The sequence below is a fragment of the Oncorhynchus clarkii genome, chromosome 9 (assembly GCF_045791955.1).
Source record: "Oncorhynchus clarkii lewisi isolate Uvic-CL-2024 chromosome 9, UVic_Ocla_1.0, whole genome shotgun sequence".
In the NCBI taxonomy this organism is placed as follows: domain Eukaryota; kingdom Metazoa; phylum Chordata; class Actinopteri; order Salmoniformes; family Salmonidae; genus Oncorhynchus; species Oncorhynchus clarkii.
The window spans coordinates 2,000,128-2,027,875 of record NC_092155.1 but is presented as its reverse complement, the minus strand read 5'-3'; the positions used below and the strand labels follow the sequence as shown (position 1 = coordinate 2,027,875).

General features: G+C 44.2%; 1 protein-coding gene across 1 annotated transcript in view; it reads left to right on the top strand.

Annotated features, from left to right (window-relative positions):
- Nucleotides 1–27,748, top strand: part of LOC139417003 (butyrophilin-like protein 10) — a 137,012-nt gene that overhangs the window by 63,481 nt on the left and 45,783 nt on the right. Inside the window, exons 3-7 of the mRNA XM_071166235.1 lie at nucleotides 12,921–13,205; nucleotides 13,389–13,499; nucleotides 16,311–16,331; nucleotides 20,432–20,568; nucleotides 20,888–20,908. Of these exons, the coding sequence (XP_071022336.1) occupies nucleotides 12,921–13,205; nucleotides 13,389–13,499; nucleotides 16,311–16,331; nucleotides 20,432–20,568; nucleotides 20,888–20,908 (575 nt within the window). The remainder of the gene's footprint in view (nucleotides 1–12,920; nucleotides 13,206–13,388; nucleotides 13,500–16,310; nucleotides 16,332–20,431; nucleotides 20,569–20,887; nucleotides 20,909–27,748) is intronic.

Here is a 27,748-nt window from a genome sequence, read left to right as displayed (position 1 = left end):
CTGCTGTTAGATTGGTAACCACCACTAGACACTCTACCATGCTTCTTTAGATTGGTAACCACCACTAGACACTCTACCATGCTGCTGTTAGATTGGTAACCAACACATCACTGTATTTCAACACTCTACCATGCTGCTGTTAGATTGGTAACCAACACTAGACACTCTATCATGCTGCTGTTAGATTGGTAACCAACACTAGACACTCTACCATGCTGCTTTAGATTGGTAACCAATACTAGACACTCTACCATACTGCTGGTAGATTGGTAACCAACACATCACTGTATGTCAACACTCTACCATGCTGCTGTTAGATTGGTAACCACCACTAGACACTCTACCATGCTTCTTTAGATTGGTAACCACCACTAGACACTCTACCATGCTGCTGTTAGATTGGTAACCAACACATCGCTGTATGTCAACACTCTACCATGCTGCTGTTAGATTGGTAACCACCACTAGACACTCTACCATGCTTCTTTAGATTGGTAACCAACACTAGACACTCTACCATGCTGCTGTTAGATTGGTAACCACCACTAGATTCTCTACCATGCTGCTGTTAGATTGGTAACCACCACTAGACACTCTACCATGCTGCTGTTAGATTGGTAACCAACACATCACTGTATATCAACACTCTACCATGCCTCTGTTAGATTGGTAACCACCACTAGACACTCTACCATGCTGCTGTTAGATTGGTAACCAACACATCCCTGTATGTCAACACTCTACCATGCTGCTGTTAGATTGGTAACCACCACTAGACACTCTACCATGCTTCTTTAGATTGGTAACCAACACTAGACACTCTACCATGCTGCTGTTAGATTGGTAACCACCACTAGATTCTCTACCATGCTGCTGTTAGATTGGTAACCAACACATCACTGTATATCAACACTAGACACTCTACCATGCTGCTGGTAGATTGGTAACCACCACTAGATACTCTACCATGCTGCTGTTAGATTGGTAACCACTACTAGACACTCTACCATGCTGCTGTTAGATTGGTAACCAACACATCACTGTATATCAACACTCTACCTAGCTGCTGTTAGACTGGTAACCAAGACTAGATATTCTACCATACTGCTGTTAGATTGGTAACCAACATTAGACTCTTTACCATGCTGCTGGTAGATTGGTAACCAACACTAGACACTCTACCATGCTGCTGTTAGATTGGTAGCCAACACATCACTGTATATCAACACTAGACACTAGAGGTCGAACGATTAATCGGAATGGCCGATTAATTAGGGACAATTTCAAGTTTTCATAATAATCAGAAATCAGTATTTTTGGGTGCCCTTTTAAAAAAAAATTGTACCTTTATTTAACTAGGCAAGTCAGTTCAGAACACATTCTTAATTTCAATGACGGCCTAGGAACGGTTGGTTAACTGCCTTGTTCAGGGGCAGAATGACAGATTTTCACCTTGTCAGTTCGGGGGACCCAATCTTGCAAACTTACAGTTAACTAGTCCAACGCTCTTACCACCTGCCTCTCATTGCACGCCACGAGGAGCCTGCCTGTTACGCGAATGCAGTAGAAGCCAAGGTAAGTTGCTAGCTGGCATTAAACTTATCTTATAAAAAAACAATCAATAATAATCACTAGTTATAACTACACATGGTTGATGATATTACTAGTTTATCTAGCGTGTCCTGCGTTGCATATAATCGATGCAACGCTGGGGTATGATTTAACAAAAGGGCATTTGCGAAAAAAGCACAGTCGTTGGACGACTGTACCTAACTATAAACACCAGTGCCTTTTTTAAAATCAGTACACAGAAGTAAATATTTTTAAACCTGCATATTTAGCTAAAAGAAATCCAGATTAGCAGGCAATATTAACCAGGTGAAATTGTGTCATTTCTCTTTCGTTCATTGCACGCAGAGTCAGGGTATATGCAACAGTTTGGGCAGCCTGGCTCATTGCGAACAGATTTGCCAGAATTTTAAGTAATTATGACATAACATTGAAGGTTGTGCAATATAACAAGAATATTTATACTTAGGGATGCCACACGTTAGATAAAATACCGAACGGTTCCGTATTTCACTGAAATAATAAATGTTTTGTTTCCGTATTCGACCATATTAATGACCAAAGGCTTGAATTTCTGTGTGTTATTATGTTATGATTAAGTCTGATTTGATAGAGTAGTCTGACTCAGCGATGGTAAACAGCAGCAGGCTCGTAAGCATTCATTCAAACAGCATTTTTGCTAGCAGCTCTTCGTAAGCACAGCGCTGTTTATGACTTCAAGCCTATCAGCCTAATGGCTGGTGTAACGGCTAGAAATGGCTAGCTAGTTAGCTGGGTGAGCGCTAATAGCGTTTCAAACATCACTCGCTCTGAGATTTGGAGTAGTTATCCCCCTTGCTCTGCAAGGGACGCGGCTTTTGTGGAGCGATGGGTAACGCTGCTTCGAGTGTGGCTGTTGTCGATGTGTTCCTGGTTCGAGCCCAGGTAGGGGCGAGGAGAGGGACGGAAGCTATACTGTTACACTGGCAATACTACAGTGCCTATAAGAACATCCAATAGTCAAAGGTATATGATATACAAATGGTATAGAGAGAAATAGTCCCATAAATACTATATTAACTACAACCTAAAACCTCTTACCTCGGAATATTGTCTCATGTCTCATGTTAAAAGGAACCACCAGCTTTCATATGTTCTCATGTTCTGAGCAAGGAACTTACTTACTTCTTATCAATGACAACGGTGTCATATAATTAGTACCGGAAGGTGGTGGATCTGAATGTATCAGAAAGATTACCAAGACTATGATGCAGCTCAGAGTCCCTAATCTTCCCAAAAACCACCAACCCTCTCCTGCCCTTAGTCGGTCTGCTAGGTACCACCCCATACATACTTCTAGGAGCACCCACAGTGATGAACGGTCGGGATAGGGAATCTTCGTTAAGGAGGTAACCCCCGGACCCTGTTGGTACTCGGTTCTTCTCCTAACTCTGTGTGTGATCAGCAGTGCTTATATGTGTACATACCTCTTTGCAGTGGGTAACGTGGACCCAAGTGACTCTCTCAGCTATTCTAATGGCAAAGGCGGTAGTTAACAGAACCTGGAATGGGCCTTCCCAACGGGACTGCTTCCAGTCTTTTCTCCTCAGGGACTGGATCCACACCCAGTCTCTTGGTTGGATTGAGTGAATCACCTTCTCCTGTAATTCACCTGTCGGACACAAAATCTTGGACATACGGGTTTGGTCTTCTCATGTGTTCTGCTAGTATATCTTCAACTTCTGTGTCTACCTATTCTGGTCTCCCTAACTCTGGCATTCTATTTGTTCTACCTGATTAGCTAAAATGTCATCCATTATTTATAGAAATAGATCCTAGTAAACCAACTCTAGGGATAATATCTTGACCTAATATTTTAGCTACCATAATCGTGTCCGCCAAGTAAGTTGGAAACGCTTCTACCCATTTGCTATACTTATCTATTATTGTTGAACACACCTTTTTCCCCTCACTTCAGAATAGTTCAATGAAGTCCATTTCCAAATGTTGGAATGGATATTCTACGATCTTTAAAAAAAAAAAAAGGAGTTATCCCCTAGGCAACTAAGTCTTTCCTAACCTGCAATGTTTCCTAACCTGTTCTATCACCTGGTGTTTCCTAACCTGCTCTACCATCCTGCCACTAAGTCTTTCTTAACCTGCAGTGTTTCCTAACCTGCTTGATCACCATGTGTTTCCTAACCTGCTCTACCATCCTTCCTCCCTGTTGGCACATGGCTCTGCCCATGTGTCAATATTGCTGCATATCTAAACAATGACTTTGGTAAGATTAGTAAATTATCCTTATGTCAGACCTTATCTTGTAGGATTGCTCCTTTCATTTTCCACATGTCCAATTCTCCCTGGGGCGTTAGTTTTTGTCTATCCTGTAACAATTCTCTGTCAAGTGTCTTATCTTTAAGATTTATCTGTGCTGCTTTGTATGGTTTTAAATGCATATGTGCTGTCTGTGTGTAAATAGTAACCTTTCTCTCCTTTCTTATTTCGCAGGCTCTAGTCAATTTCAGCCTGCTGTGCAGAATATTTTCTGGGCAATGTTTCAGTGTCTAACACCTTAGTTCCTGAAACCAACTAAGCTTTCATTCCCCTTTTAGTTAGGGTAACAACGACTTTCAACAAAATCATCATATCTTTTCCTAGCGAATGTACTAACCATACACTTAAAATTAAAATAGCTGTCTCTTCTGACTTTTCATATTTTTAAAACCAACAGAATTAATATCCTAAAGCTAAGCGAAACAAAATCTCTTCCCCTTTTATTCTTATTCTGTCTTTTCTGTCTGTCACGGTATTATTTCTGTCCCCCATTTCTCGGGAGAGCCTTACACTCTGCCATCTAATCCTGTTTATATTTTAACTATGCTGGTCTCCACTCAGTAACTGTTATCTACCCATTCTGTGTCACTTCTATCTTCTCTCCTCCTGCTACTCCCAACCCATCAAGGTCTCAGCAGGGCTTCTCCGTCTGCCCTTCCTTCTGTCTGTCGCTCTTTCTTATAACAGTCAGTATCAAATATGGTTTCCTTTTCCAAATATTGACTAAATGTCTCACTGTCTCCCTGTCTACACTCATGCATGGATTGTTAGAAAAATCAAGATGCCTATGGTAGTAATCTCTAAGATTATTATAGTTGATAAAGTTTCTCGATACTCTCAATGATCCTGGATCACCACAGATATCATATATCCCTGTCCTGTTGCCTTAGAATATGTCCTAAATATTTGACATAAGTCTACCATTATTAAACTTATTATTGCTAACTTCATAACCTTATTCAACAACAAACTATAATAATTGTAAGGGTTTTCCTCCTCTTCGTCTGAGGAGGAGAAGCGAGAAGGATCGGAGGACCAATGCGTAGCGTGGTAAGTGTCCATGGTTTTTTAATAAGAGAAACTCAACATGAACACAATACAAAACAATAAAAGTGGCAAAACTCGAAACAGTCCTATCTGGTGCAGAGAACACAAAGACAGGAAACAACCACCCACAAAACCCCAACACAAAACAAGCTACCTAAATTTGGTTCCCAATCAGAGACAATGACTAACACCTGCCTCTGATTGAGAACCATATCAGGCCATACATACAAAACGGACAAACTAGACACACAGCATAGAATGCCCACCCAGCTCACGTCGTGACCAACACTAAAACAAGGAAAACACAAAAGAACTATGGTCAGAACGTGACAGTGACAGTACCCCCCCCCCCCCCCCCCCCCCCCCCGTGGACCCCACTCCATCATTGTCTTTGTCCACCTCCTTAGCGTTCTTTGAGTGGCGAACCTTGCCGCCGACTTTGGCCTAGGAACCCTAACAAAGGGCCCCACTGGACTGAGGAAGCTCATGACCGAGGGGTGGCTCATGAACGAAGGGTAGCTCAGGACTGAGGGGTAGCTCAGGACTGAGGGGTAGCTCAGGACTGAGAGAGAGCTCAGGCTTGTTGACGGCTCTGGCAGCTTCTGGCTGACTGACGGCTCTGGCAGATCCTGGCTGAATGGCGGCTCTGGCAGAACCTGGCTGACTGGCGGCTCTGGCAGAACCTGGCTGACTGGCGGCTATGGCAGAACCTGGCTGACTGGCAGCTCTGGCGGATCCTGGCTGACTGGTAGCTCTGGCGGATCCTGGCGGCTCTGGCGGATCCTGGCTGACTGGCGGCTCTGGCGGATCCTGGCTGACTGGCGGCTCTGGCGGATCCTGGCTGACTGGCGGCTCTGGCGGATCCTGGCTGACTGGCGGCTCTGGCGGCTCCTGGCAGACTGGCGGCTCTGGCGGCTCCTGGCAGACTGGCGGCTCTGGCGGCTCCTGGCAGACTGGCGGCTCTGGCGGCTCCTGGCAGACTGGCGGCTCCTGGCAGACTGGCGGCTCTGGCGGCTCCTGGCAGACTGGCGGCTCCTGGCAGACTGGCGGCTCTGGCGGCTCCTGGCAGACTGGCGGCTCCTGGCAGACTGGCGGCTCCTGGCAGACTGGCGGCTCCTGGCAGACTGGCGGCTCTGGTGGCTGACTGGCGGCTCTGGCGGCTGACTGGTGGCTCTGGCGGCTCCTTGCAGACTGGCGGCTCTAGCAGCTCCTTGCAGACTGGCGGGAGACTCTAGCAGCTCTGGACAGGCGGGAGACTCTAGCAGCTCTGGACAGGCGGGAGACTCTAGCAGCTCTGGACAGGCGGGAGACTCTAGCAGCTCTGGACAGGCGGGAGACTCTAGCAGCTCTGGACAGGCGGGAGACTCTAGCAGCTCTGGACAGGCGGGAGACTCTAGCAGCTCTGGACAGGCGGGAGACTCTAGCAGCTCTGGACAGGCGAGGCACACTATAGGCCTGGTGCGTGGTGCCGGCACTGGTGGTACCGGGCCAAGGGCACGCACCTCAGTGCGAGTGCGGGGAGGAGAAACAGGGAGTACTGGGCTCTGGACACGCACAGGAAGCCTGGTACGGGGGGCTGCCACCGGAGGGCTGGTGCGTGTAGGTGGCACTGGATAGACCGGACCGTGCAGGTGCACTGGAGCTCTTGAGCACCGAGCCTGCCCAACCTTACCTGGCTCGATGCCCACTCTAGCCCGGCCGATACGAGGAGCTGATATGTACCTCACCGGGCTATGCACCCGCACTGGAGACACCGTGCGCTCTACAGCATAACTCGGTGCCTGCCCGGTCTCTCTAGCCCCCCGGTAAGCACAGGAAGTTGGCGCAGGTCTCCTACCTGGCTTCGCCATACTCCCTGTGTGCCTCCCCCAATAAATTTTTGGGGCTGACTCTCGGGCTTCCATCCACGCCGCCGTGTTCGTCTCTCCAACTCCATTCTCCTATAACCTTCCTCGCACTGCTCCAGCGATTCCCAGGCAGGCTCCCGCACTCTCCCTGGGTCGACCGCCCACCTGTCTATTTCCTCCTAAGTCGTATAGTCCATACTTCGCTGCTCCTTCTGCCGCTGCCTGTCACCACGCCTCTTGGTCCTGTTGTGGTGGGTGATTCTGTTACGGTTTTCTTCTGTGGAAAGAGAGGAGGACTAAAATGCAGCGTGGTTATTTTTATACATCTTTTAATGAAAGATGAAAAATGAACAATATACAAAAGAAGAAACGTGAAAAACCTAAACAGCCCTATCTGGTGCAACAAACACAGAGACAGGAACAATCACCCACGAAACACTCAAAGAATATGGCTGCCTAAATATGGTTCCCAATCAGAGACAACGATAAACACCTGCCTCTGATTGAGAACCACTCCAGGCAAACATAGACTTTTCTAGACTACTATACTAAACAACAATCCCATAACCTACAAAAACCCCTAGACACAACACACCACATAAATACCCATGTCACACCCTGGCCTGACCAAAATAATAAAGAAAACACAAAATACTAAGGCCAAGGCGTGACAATATATTATTGATGTTATTATTTAGGTCTCAATATTAGCTCCAATTCTCACAATCTATGTGTCTGTTTCTATAATCTGTTATTAAACTTAAATCTCACAATCTATGTGTCTGTTTCTATAATCTGTTATTGTACTTAAATCTCACAATCTATGTGTGTGCTCTTCTGTTATCATACTTAATCTCACTTAGTGCCGTTAGTCCTAGACTAACATAATTTACTTTACTTTATTTCGCCTTCTAAATTACTACTGTATTTCAAACAGTTTTACTTTTAGGTCTTACTGTTAGAAATCGCGCAGGAGGAGATTGCCGCCGTTTTACGGTCACCTAACAATTGTGGGGTTTTTTTCAATATATTTGTAAATTATTTTGTACATAATGTTTCTGCAACCGTATCTTACGGAAGAAAAGAGCTTCTGGATATCAGGACGGCGATCACTCACCTCGGATTAGATGAAGATTTCTTCAACAACAACAACAACAACAAGCAGGACTCACACGATATTCTCCAAACACCCCACAGGGCAGACATCCCAATTATTCGCAAAAGGAAGCGACGCAGAGGACGAAGAGCCGGCTGCCTCCTCCCCCCTCTTCTCTCTCTATCCCTCTCCTTCTCTCTCCTCCCCTCTCTTCTCTCTCTCCTTCTCTCTCTCCCTCTCCTTCTCTCTCCTCCCCTCTCTTCTCTCTCTCCCCTCCTCTCTCTCTCCCTCTCTTCTCTCTCTCCCTCTCTTCTCTCTCTCTCCCCTCCTTCTCTCTTATCTCCTCTCTGCTCTCTCCTCCCCCTCTCTTCTCTCTCCTCCCCTATCTTCTCTCTCTCTCCCCTCCTTCTCTTTCCTTCCCTCTCTTCTCTCTCTCCCTCTCCTTCTCTCTCCTCCCCTCTCTTCTCTCTCTCCCTCTCCTTCTCTCCCTCTGTCAGACAGTATAGTGTATAATAATATGACTGATGGCTAGCATCTCTCTGTCCTCTCTCATCCCCTCATCTGTCACACCTTGACCATAGTTTGTTTTGTATGTGTCTATGTTAGTTGCTTGTGTCAGCACAGTTCTTAGGATAGCATCACGGTCGTTATGTGTTTATTTGGTTTTGTACAGTTTACTTCGTGTTTTTTGTCGTCATCTATTAAATGATGCATTTTGGTCCGCTTCTTACGACGATCGTGACATCATCGCTCACTCTGTCACCCTGAGGGGGAGGAGGAGAAGAGATGGAAGAATGCAGCTATAATGTAATACTATGTAATAATACCGACACAGGACGGGAGGCTCCGGACCCGCAAATACAACTAGGAAAGCTGCCGTTACCGTCAATATTACTCGCCGACGTGCAATCATTGGACAATAAACTAGACGAGGTACGATCACGAATATCCTACCAATGGGACATTACAAAACTGTAATATCTTATGCTTCACGGAGTCGTGGCTGAATGACGACATGGCTATTCAGCTAGCGAGATACACGCTGCACCGGCAGGATAGAACAGCACACTCCGCTAAGACGAGGAGGGGCGGTCTGTGCATATTTGTAAACAACAGCTGGTGCACAAAATCTAAGGAAGTCTCTAGATTTTGCTCGCCTGAAGTAGAGAATATTGTGATAAACTGCAGGCCACACTACTTGCCTAGAGAGTTCTCAGCTATACTTTTCGTGGCTGTTTATTTACCACCACAGACAGATGCTGGCACTAAGACCGCACTCAGTCAGCTGTATAAGGAAATAAGCAAACAGGAAACCACTCACACAGAGGCGGCGCTCCTAGTGGCCGGAGACTTTAATGCAGGGAAACTTAAATCAGTTCTACCAAATCTCTATCAACATGTTAAATGTGCAACCAGAGGGAAAAACATTCTAGATCACCTGTACTCCACACACAGAGACGCGTACAAAGCTCTCCCTCGCCCTCCATTTGGTAAATCCGACCACAACTCTATCCTCCTGATTCCTGCTTACAAGCAAACATTAAAGCAGGAAGCACCAGTGACTCGGTCTATAAAAAAATGATCAGATGAAGCAGATGCTAAACTACCGGACTGCTTTGCTATCACAGACTGGAACGTGTTTCGGGATTCTTCCGATGGCATTGAGGAGTACACCACATCAGTCACTGGCTTTATCAATAAGTACATTGAGGACTTCGTCCCCACAGTGACTGTACGTACATACCCCAACCAGAAGCCATGGATTACAGGCAACATTCGCACTGAGCTAAAGGGTAGAGCTGCCGCTTTCAAGGTGCGGGACTGTAACCCGGAAGCTTACAAGAAATCCCGCTATGCCCTGCGACGAACCATCAAACAGGCAAAGAGGGCTTGCGTCAATACAGGGCTAAGATTGAATCCTACTATACCAGCTCCGACGCTCGTCGGATGTGGCAGGGCTTGTAAACTATTAGACTACAAAGGGAAGCACAGCCGCGAGCTGCCCAGTGACACGAGCCTACCAGACGAGCTAAATTACTTCTATGCTCGCTTCGAGGCAAGCAACACTGAGGCATTCATGAGAGCATCAGCTCTTCCAGACGACTGTTTGATCACGCTCTCCGTAGTCGATGTGAGTAAGACATTTAAACAGGTCAACATACACAAGGCTGCGGGTCCAGACGGATTACCAGGACGTGTGCTCCGTGCATGTGCTGACCAACTGGCAGGTGTCTTCACTGACATTTTCAACATGTCCCTGATTGAGTCTGTAATACCAACATGCTTCAAGCAGACCACCATAGTCCATGTGCCCAAGAACACAAAGGTAACCTGCCTAAATGACTACAGGCCCGTAGCACTCACGTCCGTAGCCATGAAGTGCTTTGAAATGTTGGTAATGGCTCACATCAACATCATTATCCCAGAAACCCTAGACCCACTCCAAAGATACAGCATACAATATTCAATCACAAATTATGTGGTGGCGGGCTATAGTGCAAAAAACACATATCCTCACAGAAGGTGACAGACTCACTCACTCAGTGTTGTTGTTTTTGGGACCCATGTTGTCCAAAAAGTTGTACTTTTGACTCGTCTGTCCACAACAAGAGAACATATTTTTGGATAATAATAATGCGTGTACAAAGCTGTCATCAAGGTTATTTGAAGAATCTCAAATATATTTAGCTTTTCAACACTTTTTTGGTTACTACATGATTCCATATGTGTTATTTCATAGTTGTGATGTCTTCAATATTATTCTACAATGTAGAAAATAGTTAAAAATAAAGAAAAACCCTGGAATGAGGTTTTGTTCTAAAACGTTTTCCCGGTGGTGTATATTCTTTCGTTATTTGGAAATATCGATTATATCGAAGGTTTTGGTTGAAGATCTGACAACATTCAAAGTAGAAAAATCATCAGAAAAAAACTTTTTCACTGTACTTTTATCTTGTATCTGTATCCATCTGTTTTATCTTGTATCTGTGTAGGTGCTGTATCTCAGCCAGTGATCTGTTTTATCTTGTATCTGTGTAGGTGCTGTATCTCAGACAGTGATCTGTTTTATCTTGCATCTGTAGGTGCTGTATCTCAGCCAGTGATCTGTTTTATCTTGTATCTGTGTAGGTGCTGTATCTCAGCCAGTGATCTGTTTAACTTGTATATGTGTAGGTGCTGTATCTCAGCCAGTGATCTGTTTAACTTGTATCTGTGTAGGTGCTGTATCTCAGCCAGTGATCTCTGTTTTATCTTGTATCTGTATCTCAGCCAGTGATCTGTTTTATCTTGTATCTGTGTAGGTGCTGTATCTCAGCCAGTGATCTGTTTTATCTTGTATCTGCAGGTGCTGTATCTCAGCCAGTGATCTCTGTTTTATCTTGTATCTGTGTAGGTGCTGTATCTCAGCCAGTGATCTCTGTTTTATCTTGTATCTGTAGGTGCTGTATCTCAGCCAGTGATCTGTTTTATCTTGTATCTGTGTAGGTGCTGTATCTCAGCCAGTGATCTGTTTTATCTTGTGTCTGTAGGTGCTGTATCTCAGCCAGTGATCTCTGTTTTATCTTGTATCTGTGTAGGTGCTGTATCTCAGCCAGTGATCTCTGTTTTATCTTGTATCTGTGTAGGTGCTGTATCTCAGCCAGTGATCTCTGTTTTATCTTGTATCTGTGTAGGTGCTGTATCTCAGCCAGTGATCTGTTTTATCTTGTATCTGTGTAGGTGCTGTATCTCAGCCAGTGATCTGTTTAACTTGTATATGTGTAGGTGCTGTATCTCAGCCAGTGATCTCTGTTTTATCTTGTATCTGTATCTCAGCCAGTGATCTGTTTAACTTGCATCTGTGTAGGTGCTGTATCTCAGCCAGTGATCTCTGTTTTATCTTGTATCTGTGTAGGTGCTGTATCTCAGCCAGTGATCTGTTTAACTTGTATCTGTGTAGGTGCTGTATCTCAGCCAGTGATCTCTGTTTTATCTTGTATCTGTATCTCAGCCAGTGATCTGTTTTATCTTGTATCTGTGTAGGTGCTGTATCTCAGCCAGTGATCTGTTTTATCTTGTATCTGCAGGTGCTGTATCTCAGCCAGTGATCTCTGTTTTATCTTGTATCTGTGTAGGTGCTGTATCTCAGCCAGTGATCTCTGTTTTATCTTGTATCTGTGTAGGTGCTGTATCTCAGCCAGTGATCTGTTTTATCTTGTATCTGTGTAGGTGCTGTATCTCAGCCAGTGATCTGTTTTATCTTGTATCTGTAGGTGCTGTATCTCAGCCAGTGATCTGTTTTATCTTGTATCTGTGTAGGTGCTGTATCTCAGCCAGTGATCTGTTTTATCTTGTGTCTGTAGGTGCTGTATCTCAGCCAGTGATCTCTGTTTTATCTTGTATCTGTGTAGGTGCTGTATCTCAGCCAGTGATCTCTGTTTTATCTTGTATCTGTGTAGGTGCTGTATCTCAGCCAGTGATCTGTTTTATCTTGTATCTGTAGGTGCTGTATCTCAGCCAGTGATCTCTGTTTTATCTTGTATCTGTGTAGGTGCTGTATCTCAGCCAGTGATCTCTGTTTTATCTTGTATCTGTGTAGGTGCTGTATCTCAGCCAGTGATCTGTTTTATCTTGCATCTGTAGGTGCTGTATCTCAGCCAGTGATCTGTTTTATCTTGTATCTGTGTAGGTGCTGTATCTCAGCCAGTGATCTGTTTAACTTGTATCTGTGTAGGTGCTGTATCTCAGCCAGTGATCTCTGTTTTATCTTGTATCTGTATCTCAGCCAGTGATCTGTTTTATCTTGTATCTGTGTAGGTGCTGTATCTCAGCCAGTGATCTCTGTTTTATCTTGTATCTGTATCTCAGCCAGTGATCTGTTTTATCTTGTATCTGTGTAGGTGCTGTATCTCAGCCAGTGATCTCTGTTTTATCTTGTATCTGTATCTCAGCCAGTGATCTCTGTTTTATCTTGAATCTGTATCTCAGCAGTGATCTGTTTTATCTTGTATCTGTGTAGGTGCTGTATCTCAGCCAGTGATCTCTGTTTTATCTTGTATCTGAAGGTGCTGTATCTCAGCCAGTGATCTCTATTGTTGGAACTAAAGACTGGGGGGTGGTCCTGAAGTGTGAGTCTGGAGGCTGGTTTCCTGAACCTGAGATGGAGTGGCTGGACAGTTCTGGAACCATCCTTCCTGCTGATGGACCTCCAGAGAGACACAGGGACTCAGAGGACCTCTACGCTCTGAGACGACATGTCACTGTGGACCAGACTGACACCAACAGGTTCACCTGTAGAGTTCACCAGATGGAGATCAACCACCTGAAGGAGACAGAGATTCATGTCCCAGGTGAGGTCTTCATTGGTTAACCCAAATACCTGAGACCTCTAGTTAATTAGACTAGTTAGTGGAGGACGGTTTCCTAGGGGATGACCTTATTGGTCTGTTCAGTAGTATGTATAAATGATGCTTTACTTCCTGTACAGTATATATGTAGTGTTGTAATGGTTTGACATGGCTTCTCTGTTTCAGATGACGTGTTTCCTAAATCACAAGTAGGGTTGATTGTTGGTCTATCAATACTATTAGCTGTTGTAGTTCTCACAGCTTCAGCTGGTGTCTACAAGTGGAGAAAACATACAGGTGAGTTTAACCTTGATGTCTGACTGGTCCTTGATCTCTGACTGGTCCTTGATATCTGACTGGTCCTTGACCTCTGACTGGTCCTAGATCTCTGACTGGTCATTGATGTCTGACTGGTCCTTGATCTCTGACTGGTCCTTGATCTCTGACTGGTCCTTGATCTCTGACTGGTCCTTGATCTCTGACTGGTCCTTGATCTCTGACTGGTCCTTGATATCTGACTGGTCCTTGATATCTGACTGGTCCTTGATCTCTGACTGGTCCTTGATCTCTGACTGGTCCTTGATCTCTGACTGGTCCTTGACCTCTGACTGGTCCTTGATGTCTGACTGGTCCTTGATGTCTGACTGGTCCTTGATGTCTGACTGGTCCTTGATATCTGACTGGTCCTTGACCTCTGACTGGTCCTAGATCTCTGACTGGTCATTGATGTCTGACTGGTCCTTGATCTCTGACTGGTCCTTGATCTCTGACTGGTCCTTGATCTCTGACTGGTCCTTGATCTCTGACTGGTCCTTGATCTCTGACTGGTCCTTGATCTCTGACTGGTCCTTGACCTCTGACTGGTCCTTGATGTCTGACTGGTCCTTGATGTCTGACTGGTCATTGATGTCTGACTGGTCCTTGACCTCTGACTGGTCCTTGATGTCTCATCATTAAGAGTCCCTCAGTCAGAGATATTAAACGTACTGAAGGTGAGTTTAACCTTGCTGTCTGACTGGTCCTTGATGTCTGACTGGTCCTTGATGTCTCATCATTAAGAGTCCCTCAGTCAGAGATATTAAACATACGGAAGGTGAGTTTAACATTGATCTCTGACTGGTCCTTGATCTCTGACTGGTCCTTGATGTCTGATTGGTCCTTGATCTCTGACTGGTCCTTGATCTCTGACTGGTCCTTGATCTCTGACTGGTCCTTGATGTCTGACTGGTCCTTGATCTCTGACTGGTCCTTGATGTCTCATCACTAAACAAGTGTGAGATTTCAGTTTATATATTGTTTCATTAATTTGCAAACATTCTTAAATACCTGTTTTTGCTTTGTCATTATGGGGTATTTTGATGTCATTATGGGGTATTGTGATGTCATAATGGGGTATTGTGATGTCATTATGGGGTATTGTGATGTCATAATGGGGTATTGTGATGTCATAATGGGGTATTGTGTGTAGATTGAGATTAAATGTTTGTGTAACATAACAAAATGTGGAAAAAGTCACTTTCTGAATGCACTGTATTAGAAAGATCAGGATATAACTAGGAATGACCCATATACTGTCCATTAGACTCTATTAATTTATACCAGGTTACCTTCAGACCAGTCCTGTATTAGATCAGGATATAACTAGGAATGAACCATATACTGTCCATTAGACTGTATTCATTTATACCAGGTTACCTTCAGACTAGTCCTGTATTAGATCAGGATATAACTAGGAATGACCCATATACTGTCCATTAGACTCTATTCATTTATACCAGAGGAAACAGGCTATGAAGGGTGGCCAGTCCTCTTCTGGCTCTGCCAGGTGGAGATTATAACAGAACATGGCCAAGATGTTCAAATGTTCATAGATGACCTGCAGGGTCAAATAATAATAATCACAGTGGTTGTAGATGGTGCAACAGGTCAGCACCTCAGGAGTAAATGTCAGTTGGCTTTTCATAGCCTATCATTCAGAGTATCTCTACTGCTCCTGCTGTCTCTAGAGAGTTGAAAAAACAGCAGGTCTGGGACAAGGTAGCTTTCCACCTTCTCCACTACTGTCCCGTCGATGTGGATAGGGGGGTGCTCCCTCTGCTGTTTCCTGAAGTCCACGATCATCTCTTTTATTTTGCTGACATTGAGAGGTTATTTTCCTGACACCACACTCCGAGGGCCCTCACCTCCTCCCTGTAGGCCGTCTCGTCGTTGTTGGTAATCAAGCCTACCACTGTAGTGTCGTCTGCAAACTTAATGATTGAGTTTGAGGCGTGAGCGTTAAGCAAATTGGAGTGGGTCTAGGGTGTCAGGTAGGGTGGAGGTGATATGGTCCTTGACTAGTCTCTCAAAGCACTTCATGATGACGGAAGTGAGTGCTACGGGGCGGCGGTAGTTGTTTAGCTCAGTTACCTTAGCTTTCATGGGAACAGGAACAATGGTGGCCCTCTTGAAGCATGTGGGAACAGCAGACTGGGATAAAGATTGATTGAATATGTCCGTAAACACACCAGCCAGCTGGTCTGCGCATGCTCTGAGGGCCCGGCTGGGGATGCCGTCTGGGCCTGCAGCCCTGCGAGGGTTAACAGGTTTAAATGTTTGACTCACGTTGGCCACGGTGAAGGAGAGCCCACAGGTTGTGGTAGCGGGCCGGCGGGTCGGCTGGCTTTCTTTTTGTAATCCGTGATTGACTATAGACTCTGCCACATACCTCATGTCTGAGCCGTTGAATTGCGACTCTACTTTGTCTCTATATTGATGCTTAGCACGACCAGGTGGACTGGGGACAGCAAGGAGTCATCATGCCAGATAGTCCTGAGGCATGGTCCTAGGGCTCAGGTCCTCTGAGAGAAGAGAGAGAGGGAGACCTCACTAATGCTCTTGTGGCTGAATGGAAGCAAGTCCCCACAGCAGTGGAAAGCCTTCCCAGAATAATGGAGGCTGTTATAGCAGCAAAGGGGGATCAACTCCATATTAATGCCCAAGATTTTGGAATGAGATGTTCAATGAGCAGGTCTCCACATACTTTTAATCATGTAGTGGATATATCTCTTGATTCAATGATTATTTAATTATCCCTATCTCACTATCTTTATTTCATTTTTACACCAGATGGACTACAAGGAGAGCTGAGTAAGTAGTGTGTGTCTGCACTGTCTGTCTGTCTCTGTCTGTCTGTCTGTCTGTCTGTCTGTCTGTCTGTCTGTCCCAGTCTCTGTCTTCATGTTCTAATACCCATAATACATCATATTTTATCTGCTCTGTCTACAGAAAATGTCAAAATTGAGAGGGGTGAGTTGAACAACTGCATGTATTTCATTGATTTAAGTGAAAACACTTTCATTAAAAATATATACTGTATGAATCTCATGATTCAATCATTATTCAGTTGAAATCAAATAAAATGTATTTATATAGCCCTTCGTACATCAGCTGATATCTCAAAGTGCTGTACAGAAACCCAGCCTAAAACCCCAAACAACAAGCAATGCAGGTGTAGAAGCACGGTGGCTAGGAAAAACTCCCTAGAAATGCCAAAACCTAGGAAGAAACCTAGAGAGGACCCCGGCTATGAGGGGTGGCCAGTCCTCTTCTGGCTGTGGCGGGTGGAGATTATAAACCTAGAGAGGAACCAGGCTGTGAGGGGTGGCCAGTCCTCTTCTGGCTGTGCCGGGTGGAGATTATAACAGAACATGGCCAAGATGTTCAAATGTTCATAAATGACCAGCATGGTCAAATAATAATAATAATCACAGGTAGAACAGTTGAAACTGGAGCAGCAGCACGGCCAGGTGGACTGGGGACAGCAAGTCTGTCTGTCTGTCTGTCTGTCTGTCTGTGTCTGTCTCTTTCTGTCTGTCTGTGTTCCTGTCTGTCTGTCTGTCTGTGTTCCTGTCTGTCTGTCTATCTATGTTCCTTTCTGTCTGTCTATCTGTCTGTCTGTCTGTCTGTCTGTCTGTCTATGTTCCTGTTTGTCTATCTATGTTCCTGTCTGTCTGTCTGTCTGTCTGTCTGTCTGTCTGTCTGTCTGTCTGTCTGTCTGTCCTGTCCTGTCTTGCTGTCTGTCTATGTACCTGTCTTCATGTTCTAGTACCCATAATACATCATGTTTTATCTTCTGTCTACAGACAATGTCACAAGAGAGAGGGGTGAGTTGAACAACTGCATGTATTTCATTGATTTAAGTGAAAACACTTTCCTTGAAAATATATACTGTATGATTCTCATGATTCAATGATTATTTAAGTGAAAAGGTCAGAATAGAGAGGATGTAGTCTGTCTTCATGTTCTAGTACCCATAATACATCATGTTTTATCTACTGTCTACAGAGGAGGTCAGAATAGAGAGGATGTAGCCTGTGTTCATGTTCTAGTACCCATAATACATCATGTTTTATCTACTGTCTACAGAGGTCAGAATATAGAGGATGTAGTCTGTCTTCATGTTCTAGTACCCATAATACATCATGTTTTATCTTCTCTGTCTTCTGTCTACAGAGGAGGTCAGAAAACAGAATGGTGAGTTCTGTGTTAAAGTCTGTGTGCACATCTGCATGCGTGTATTTCTTTGATGTTGGTGAAACCACTTGTGTAACAGTTTATTAACACTATGTTAACAATTAAAACATACTAACATCATACAGTACATTCAGTCCCTAGAGGACTAACGAAACAGGACAGTTTGGTTATAACACGATGGATTCAGAGAGGGGAGGCGGGGGGGAAGAGACAAACGAATTGGTCTATCGGACATTGGTAAGCGAAATTTGCTCACAGAAATACAAATACTTGGAATTCTAAATACCAGAAAAGGATGTATTTACATGTAGCTGGCTTCGATAGTTGAGTTGAGGAGGTAAGACTCTGGTTTGCCGAGTAGAGATCACCATTTTCCTTTGTAGAGTTTCTGGGGACGTAGTGGTGGTGAGAAGGTTAGAATGGATACTTCGACCTGTAGTTCTTAGAGTTGATCTGTTAGAGTAGATGCTTCCGCGGTTGTCGGTATTCTCGTCCTAGGCTACGCACGTTTTCAGCTGCAGACTGATAAAGTGACGGTGTTCTAGGAATTATCACTTCTTCTGTAGTGATTGATAGTTTCAGAGTTTATACCATTTCCAGCCATGTAGCCAACGCTCCACGCTGTCTGATCTTTTCAAAGTAGGGACCCCCGTCCTCACGTTTTCTGGTTTGTAAATTCTTAGCGAGTCCTTTTAAGCACTGGCCGGATGGGCGGTTTCATAGCAATGACCCGCTCTTCTGACCTCATTAGGGGCGTGGCTTAGTTAGTGTACAACAGACATGAAAAACCATTATCTTATTAAAAGACTAAAATCACATTTCTGTCTTCTCAAAAATATTCCTATACTTACTTAGTCATTTGTTTGATACAACAATTAGATGTAAACCTCATAACTCAGAAATGTACACTTTTCAGAGATTCTATCATCCTTATTTACATCACAAAATTAAAATGAATTTGACATCTTTGAGCCCCCCCCCGATCATTCCCACATACTTTATTTTGGAAATATTGTTAAATATCTACTTTTGGATGTGTTAAAAACCAAGTATATAGAGTTGGTATTCAAATGTTTTTGTTAATTAAGAGAGACCTAGTAGAGACTGGAGCTACCGTTTCATTATGGAGGTATTTGACAGCCTCGAGGTTAGCCTAGCATCGTGCGAGACCTGGAGAGAAATGCTTGTGGAAGATTAACGAGTTCATGTGTCCATGGGATATCTGTGGCTGCTAAGGAGTACTGTCTGCATTGATAGCTGTGCTTGGATCTTGTGAGGACACCTGCACGGAAATGCTCTACTTCGCTGATGAAATATCTTCGTGTAGTGAGTAACCACAACGGTGGGGTGCTTCGAGACTTTATGTTTGTCGTCATTTTTCTGAGCTACAAAGCGCGTCAACAGGTTTAAGCAAGTTTGAAATAATTTGGACATGGGTTGTGCACGACACATTGGGGTTTATTATTTTTATTTGTTTTGATGTGGTGCATTGAAGATGTGATAATACAGATCTTGAACCTGATGTCTGGTGGTAATTTACTGTTTCAGTTTCATTTAATGCATGGGAAAGCATATCCTTATATAATAACACACATCTATCATCATTCTATCTGAAGTTAATCCCCTAGTTGTCATCACCCTAGCGAGTTTACAACAGGGATTCTTATTGGAGATGTCCTTCTCTCCTAATATCCAATGCTGTTCAGATATCCGAAGGTAATATCGTGAGAGTCAAATTCGAGGCTAGTGAGAGGGTTACAGATGTTGGAGTGTTGGTGGGAATAATTATTTTGTTCTACAGAGAAATCCTCTCGCTCAGTACTGCTTGACCAGCAAAGAGAAAAGTCTCTGCAAGGAATTTACGACCTGTCGTGAAATCATAACACTGCCCCCCCTAAAGTTAGGTTCTCCCGTGGACCAGTTAGGTTCTCCACTGGACCAGTTAGGTTCTCCACTGGACCTGTTAGGTTCTCCACTGGACCTGTTAGGTTCTCTACTGGACCTGTTAGGTTCTCCACTGGACCTGTTAGGTTCTCCACTGGACCTGTTAGGTTCTCCACTGGACCTGTTAGGTTCTCTAATGGACCTGTTAGGTTCTCCACTGGACCAGTTAGGTTTGTCGTGGTTAATCGGTTCAAATATGACACTTACAAGAACTTGGGAAATCAAATATGCTTTTAATACAAAGTATAGCAAGCCGGAGTGGTCCGTGGAACACACACCGCTTCCCAAAGCCCCGGCTCCTGTATTTATACACATATAGCATATGGGTCCAACCCATATGCAGATAAACATACTTCCCCTAATTCTTCTGCCTACCATTATCTTTTTAGTTCAGGCTTCCTGCTTGTTCACGCCCAATAACGCCCATATCTGTTTTTCGTCAGATTATAATGGTGGCAAGACCCTTGCTTTGTCCTAAAAATAATATACATTCCTCTATTCTATAGGCTTGCTTTGTCCCTGCACTTAGCTTAATGCGTTCTTTTGTATGTGTGTTCTTATCTAGGATCAGCAGACTATGTGTCTCCTCTATCTTTAGTGTGGTCTGTTTTTAATGTTCAGCTGTCCTATACTCTCATGGCCTTACTCTGGCCTCCTGTCCTATACAATAGACAATGCATTTTACCAGAATGGCAAATGCACTCTAAGTGTATCTTTCTCTTGTCTTACAGTATTATGTTCCTCCCTATATGTACATCTTTCTCCCACAGGTTCTCCACTGGACCAGTTAGGTTCTCCACTGGACCTGTTAGGTTCTCTAGTGGACCTGTTAGGTTCTCTATTGGACCTGATAGGTTCTATACTGGACCAGGAATACATCATGTTTTATCTACTGTCTACAGAGGAGGTCAGAATAGAGAGGATGTAGTCTGTCTTCATGTTCTAGTACCCATAATACATCATGTTTTATCTACTATCTACAGAGGAGGTCAGAATAGAGAGGATGTAGTCTGTCTTCATGTTCTAGTACCCATAATACATCATGTTTTATCTTCTGTCTACAGAGGAGGTCAGAATAGAGAGGATGTAGTCTGTCTTCATGTTCTAGTACCCATAATACATCATGTTTTATCTACTGTCTACAGAGGAGGTCAGAATAGAGAGGATGTAGTCTGTCTTCATGTTCTAGTACCCATAATACATCATGTTTTATCTTCTGTCTACAGAGGAGCTCAGAAAAGACAACGGTAAGTCTGTGTGCTTCCACAACTACATGTATTTCATTAATTTAAGTGAAAACACTTGCCTTAAAATATACAGTATATCACAAAAGTGAGTACACCCCTCACATTTTTGTAAATATTTGAGTATATCTTTTCATTTGACAACACTGAAGAAATGACACTTTGCTACAATGTAAAGTAGTGTGTGTACAGCTTGTATAACAGTGTAAATTTGCTGTCCCCTCGAAATAACTCAACACACAGGCATTAATGTCTAAACCGATGGCAACAAAAGTGAGTGCACCCCTAAATGTAAATGTCCAAATTAGTAGATTAGTAGATTGAATTTCAGCAACACAAATCAAGCACACAGCCATGCAATCCCCATAGACAAACGTTGTCAGTAGAATGGCCATACTGAAGAGCTCAGTGGCTTTCAACGTGGCACTGTCTTAGGATGCCACCTTTCCATCAAGTCAGTTCGTCAAGTTTCTACACTGCTAGAGCTGCCCCGGTCAAGTGTAAGTGCTGTTATTGTGGAGTGGAAACATCTAGGAGCAAAAATGTCTCAGTTGTTTAGTGGTAGGCCACAGAATCTCACAGAATGGGACCGCCAAGTGTTGAAGGGAGTAAACCTCGTCTGTCCTCGGTTGCAACACTCACTACAGAGTTCCAAACTGCCTCTGGATGCAACGTCAACACAATAACTGTTTGTCTGGAGCTTCATGAAATGGGTTTCCATGGCCGAGCAGCTGCACACAAGCCTAAGATCACCATGCTGAATGCCAAGCGTCGGGTGGAGTGGTGTAAAGCTTGCCGCCATTGAACTCTGGACTAGTGGAAATACATTCTCAGGAGTGATGAATCACGCTTCACCATCTGGGTTTGACAGATGCCAGGAGAACACTACCTTCCCCAATGCATAGTGTCAACTGTAAAGTTTGATGGAGGAGTAATAATGGTCTGGGGCTGTTTTTCATGGTTCAGGCCCCTTAGTTCTAATCGCCCAGCATCAACTGATCAATCAAATGTATTTATGAATCCCTTTTTACATCAGCCGATGTCACAAAGTGCTGTACAGAAACCCAGCCTAAAACCCCAAACAGCAAGCAATGCAGATGTAGAAGCACGGTGCCTAGGAAAAACTCCCTAGAAAGGCAGGAACCTAGGAAGAAACCTAGAGAGGAACCAGGCTATGAGAGGTGACCAGTCCTCTACTGGCTGTACTGTGTAGAAAGGAACCAGGCTCTGAGGGGTGACCAGTCCTCTACTGTCTTTACTGTGTAGAGAGGAACCAGGCTCTGAGGCGTGACCAGCCCTCTTCAGGCTGTGCCAGGTGGAGATTATAACAGAACGTGGCCAAGATGTTCAAATGTTCATAGATGACCAGCAGGGTCAAATAATAATAATCACAGTGGTTGTAGAGAGTGCAACAGGTCAGCACCTCAGGAGTAAATGTCAGTTGGCTTTTCATAGCCGATCATTCAGAGTATCTCTACCTCTCCTGCTGTCTCTAGAGAGTTGACACCAGGTCTGGGACAGGTAGCACGTCCGGTGAACAGGTCAGGGTTCCATAGCCGCAGGCAGAACAGTTGAAACTGGAGCAGCAGCACAAGCAGGTGGACTGGGGACAGCAAGGAGTCATCAGGCCAGATTGTCCTGAGGCATGGTCCTAGGGCTCAGGTCCTCTGAGAGAAGAGAGAGAGGGAGACCTCACTAATGCTCTTGTGGCTGAATGGAAGCAAGTCCCCACAGCAATGTTCCATCATCTAGTGGAAAGCCTTCCCAGAATTGTGGAGGCTGTTATAGCAGCAAAGGGGGACCAACTCCATATTAATGCCCATGATTTTGGAATGAGATGTTCAATTAGCAGGTGTCCACATACTTTTGGTCATGTAGTGTATAAATCTCTTGATTCAATGATTATTTAATTATCACTATCTCACTATCTTTATTTAATGTTTACACCAGATGGACTACAAGGAGAGCTGAGTAAGTAGTGTGTCTGTCTATGTACCTGTCTATTTATTTTCCTTTCTGTCTGTCTGTCTGTCTGTCTGTCTGTCTGTCTGTCTGTCTGTCTGTCTGTCTGTCTGTCTATGTTCTTGTCCATCTGTCTATATTTGTTCCTGTCTGTTTGTCTATGTTCCTGTCTGTCTCTCTGTCTGTCTGTCTGTCTGTCTGTCTGTCTGTCTGTCTGACTGTCTGTCTATGTTCCTATATATCTGTTTGTCTATTTCCTGTCTGTCTGTGTTCCTGTATGTCTGTCTGTCTGTGTTCCTGTCCGTCTGTCTATGTTCCTGTCTGTCTGTCTGTCTGTCTGTCTTCTGTCTGTTTGTCTGTCTATCTATTTTCTTGTCTGTCTGTCTGTCTGTCTGTCTGTCTGTCTGTCTGTCTATGTTCTTGTCCATCTGTCTATATTTGTTCCTGTCTGTTTGTCTATGTTCCTGTCTGTCTGTCTGTCTGTCTGTCTGTCTGTCTGTCTGTCTGTCTGTCTGTCTGACTGTCTGTCTATGTTCCTATATATCTGTCTGTCTATTTCCTGTCTGTCTGTCTGTGTTCCTGTATGTCTGTCTGTCTGTGTTCCTGTCTTTCTATGTTCCTTTGTATCTGTCTGTGTCTGTCTGTCTGTCTATGTTCCTGTCTGTCTGTCTGTCTGTCTGTCTGTCTGTCTGTCTGTCTGTCTGTCTGTCTGTCTATGTTCCTGTCTGTCTGTCTATCTATGTTCCTGTCTGTCTGTCTGTCTGTCTGTCTGTCTGTCTGTCTGTCTGTCTGTCTGTCTGTCTGTCTGTCTGTCTGTCTGTCTGTCTGTCTGTCTGTGTTCCTGTCTGACTGTCTGTCTTTGTACCTGTCTTCATGTTCTATTACCCATAATACATCATATTTTATCTGCTCTGTCTACAGACAATGTCATAAGAGAGAGGGGTGAGTTGAACAACTGCATGTATTTCATTGATTTAAGTGAAAACACTTTCCTTAAAAATATATACTGTATGAATCTTATGATTCAATGATTATTTAAGTGAAACGGTCAGAATAGAGAGGATGTAGTCTGTCTTCATGTTCTAGTACCCATAATACATCATGTTTTATCTACTGTCTACAGAGGAGGTCAGAATAGAGAGGATGTAGTCTGTCTTCATGTTCTAGTACCCATAATACATCATTTTTTATCTACTGTCTACTGAGAAGGTCAGAATAGAGAGAATGTAGTCTGTCTATGTTCCTATATATCTGTCTGTCTGTTTTCCTGTGTGTTCGTATGTGTTCCTGTCTGTCTATGTTCATGTGTGTCTATCTGTCTATCTGTCTGTCTGTCTGTCTGTCTGTCTGTCTGTCTGTCTGTCTGTCTGTCTGTCTGTCTGTCTGTCTGTGTGTGTTCCTGTATGTCTAGCTGTCTGTCTGTCTGTCTTTGTTCATGTCTGTCTATGTTCATGTCTGTCTATCTGTCTATGTTCATGTCTGTCTATCTGTCTACGTTCATGTCTGTCTGTCTGTCTGTCTGTCTGTCTGTCTGTCTGTCTGTCTGTGTTCTTGTCCGTCTCTCTGTGTTCCTGTCTGTCTATGTTCCTGTCTGTCTGTCTGTCTGTCTATGTTTCTATATATCTGTGTGTCTGTTTTCTTGTGTGTGTGTATGTGTTCCTGTCTGTCTATGTTCATTTCTGTCTGTCTATCTGTCTGTCTGTCTGTCTGTCTGTCTGTCTGTCTGTCTGTCTGTCTGTCTGTCTGTCTATGTTCCTATATATCTGTCTGTCTATGTTCCCGTCTGTCTGTCTGTGTTCCTGTATGTCTGTATTTCTATGTTCCTGTTTGTCTGTCTATGTTCCTCTATATCTGTCTGTCTGTGTTCCTGTCTGTCTGTCTCTGTTCCTGTCTGTCTATGTTCCTGTATATCTGTCTGTGTGTGTTCCTGTCTGTCTGTCTGTGTTCCTGTCTGTCTGTCTGTCTGTCTGTCTGTCTGTCTGTCTGTCTGTCTGTCTGTCTGTCTGTCTGTCTGTGTTCTTTTCCGTCTCTCTGTGTTCCTGTCTGTCTATGTTCCTGTCTGTCTGTCTGTCTATGTACCTGTCTTCATGTTCTATTACCCATAATACATCATGTTTTATCTTCTGTCTACAGACAACGTCAAAATTGAGAGGGGTGAGTTTTACAACTGCATGTATTTCCTATATATCTGTCTGTCTGTTTTCCTTTGTGTGTGTTCTTGTCTGTCTATGTTCATGTCTGTCTATCTGTCTATGTTCATGTCTGTCTGTCTATGTTCCAACTTCCATCAAGTCAGTTCGTCAAGTTTCTGCACTGCTAGAGCTGCCCCGGTCAAGTGTAAGTGCTGTTATTGTGGAGTGGAAACATCTAGGAGCAAAAATGTCTCAGTTGTTTAGTGGTAGGCCACAGAATCTCACAGAATGGGACCGCCAAGTGTTGAAGGGCGTAAACCTCGTCTGTCCTCGGTTGCAACACTCACTTCAGAGTTCCAAACTGCCTCTGGATGCAACGTCAACACAATAACTGTTTGTCTGGAGCTTCATGAAATGGGTTTCCGTGGACAAGCAGCTGCACACAAGCCTAAGATCACCATGCTCAATGCCAAGCGTCTCCTGGAGTGGTGTAAAGCTCGCCGCCATTGAACTCTGGACTAGTGGAAATACGTTCTCAGGAGTGATGACTCACGCTTCACCATCTGGGTTTGACAGATGCCAGGAGAACACTACCTTCCCCAATGCATAGTGTCAACTGTAAAGTTTGATGGAGGAGTAATAATGGTCTGGGGCTGTTTTTCATGGTTCAGGCCCCTTAGTTCTAATCGCCCAGCATCAACTGATCAATCAAATGTATTTATGAATCCCTTTTTACATCAGCCGATGTCACAAAGTGCTGTACAGAAACCCAGCCTAAAACCCCAAACAGCAAGCAATGCAGATGTAGAAGCACGGTGCCTAGGAAAAACTCCCTAGAAAGGCAGGAACCTAGGAAGAAACCTAGAGAGGAACCAGGCTATGAGAGGTGACCAGTCCTCTACTGGCTGTACTGTGTAGAAAGGAACCAGGCTCTGAGGGGTGACCAGTCCTCTACTGTCTTTACTGTGTAGAGAGGAACCAGTCTCTGAGGCGTGACCAGTCCTCTACTGGCTGTACAGTGGAGACCAGAGGAACCAGGCTATGAGGGGTGGCCAGCCCTCTTCAGGCTGTGCCAGGTGGAGATTATAACAGAACGTGGCCAAGTTGTTCAAATGTTCATAGATGACCAGCAGGGTCAAATAATAATAATCACAGTGGTTGTAGAGAGTGCAACAGGTCAGCACCTCAGGAGTAAATGTCAGTTGGCTTTTCATAGCCGATCATTCAGAGTATCTCTACCTCTCCTGCTGTCTCTAGAGAGTCGACACCAGGTCTGGGACAGGTAGCACGTCCGGTGAACAGGTCAGGGTTCCATAGCCGCAGGCAGAACAGTTGAAACTGGAGCAGCAGCACAACCAGGTGGACTGGGGACAGCAAGGAGTCCTCAGGCCAGATTGTCCTGAGGCATGGTCCTAGGGCTCAGGTCCTCTGAGAGAAGAGAGAGAGGGAGTCCTCACTAATGCTCTTGTGGCTGAATGGAAGCAAGTCCCAACAGCAATGCTCCATCATCTAGTGGAAAGCCTTCCCAGAGTAGTGGAGGCTGTTATAGCAGCAAAGGGGGACCAACTCCATATTAATGCCCATGATTTTGGAATGAGATGTTCAATTAGCAGGTGTCCACATACTTTTGGTCATGTAGTGTATATATCTCTTGATTCAATGATTATTTAATTATCACTATCTCAATATCTTTATTTCATTTTTACACCAGATGGACTACAAGGAGAGCTGAGTAAGTAGTGTGTGTCTGTCTATGTACCTGTCTATCTTCCTGTCTGTCTATGTTCCTGTCTGTCTGTCTGTCTGTCTGTCTGTCTGTCTGTCTGTCTGTCTGTCTGTCTGTCTGTCTGTCTGTGTACCTGTCTATCTATTTTCCTGTCTGTCTGTCTGTCTGTCTGTCTGTCTGTCTGTCTGTCTGTCGGTCGGTCTGTCTGTGTTCCTGTCCGTCTGTCTATGTTCCTGTCTGTCTGTCTGTCTGTCTTCTGTCTGTCTGTCTGTCTATCTATTTTCCTGTCTGTCTGTCTGTCTGTCTGTCTGTCTGTCTGTCTGTCTGTCTGTCTGTCTATGTTCTTGTCCATCTGTCTATATTTGTTCCTGTCTGTTTGTCTATGTTCCTGTCTGTCTGTCTGTCTGTCTGTCTGACTGTCTGTCTATGTTCCTATATATCTGTCTGTCTATTTCCTGTCTGTCTGTCTGTGTTCCTGTATGTCTGTCTGTCTGTGTTCCTGTCTTTCTATGTTCCTTTGTATCTGTCTGTGTTTGTCTGTCTGTCTATGTTCCTGTCTGTCTGTCTGTCTATGTTCCTGTCTGTCTGTCTATCTATGTTCCTGTCTGTCTGTCTGTCTGTCTGTCTGTCTGTCTGTCTGTCTGTCTGTGTTCCTGTCTGACTGTCTGTCTTTGTACCTGTCTTCATGTTCTATTACCCATAATACATCATATTGTATCTGCTCTGTCTACAGACAATGTCATAAGAGAGAGGGGTGAGTTGAACAACTGCATGTATTTCATTGATTTAAGTTAAAACACTTTCCTTAAAAATATATACTGTATGAATCTCATGATTCAATGATTATTTATGTGAAAAGGTTAGAATAGAGAGGATGTAGTCGGTCTTCATGTTCTAGTACCCATAATTCATCATGTTTTATCTACTGTCTACAGAGAAGGTCAGAATAGAGAGTATGTAGTCTGTCTTTATGTTCTAGTACCCATAATACATCATGTTTTATCTACTGTCTACAGAGGAGGT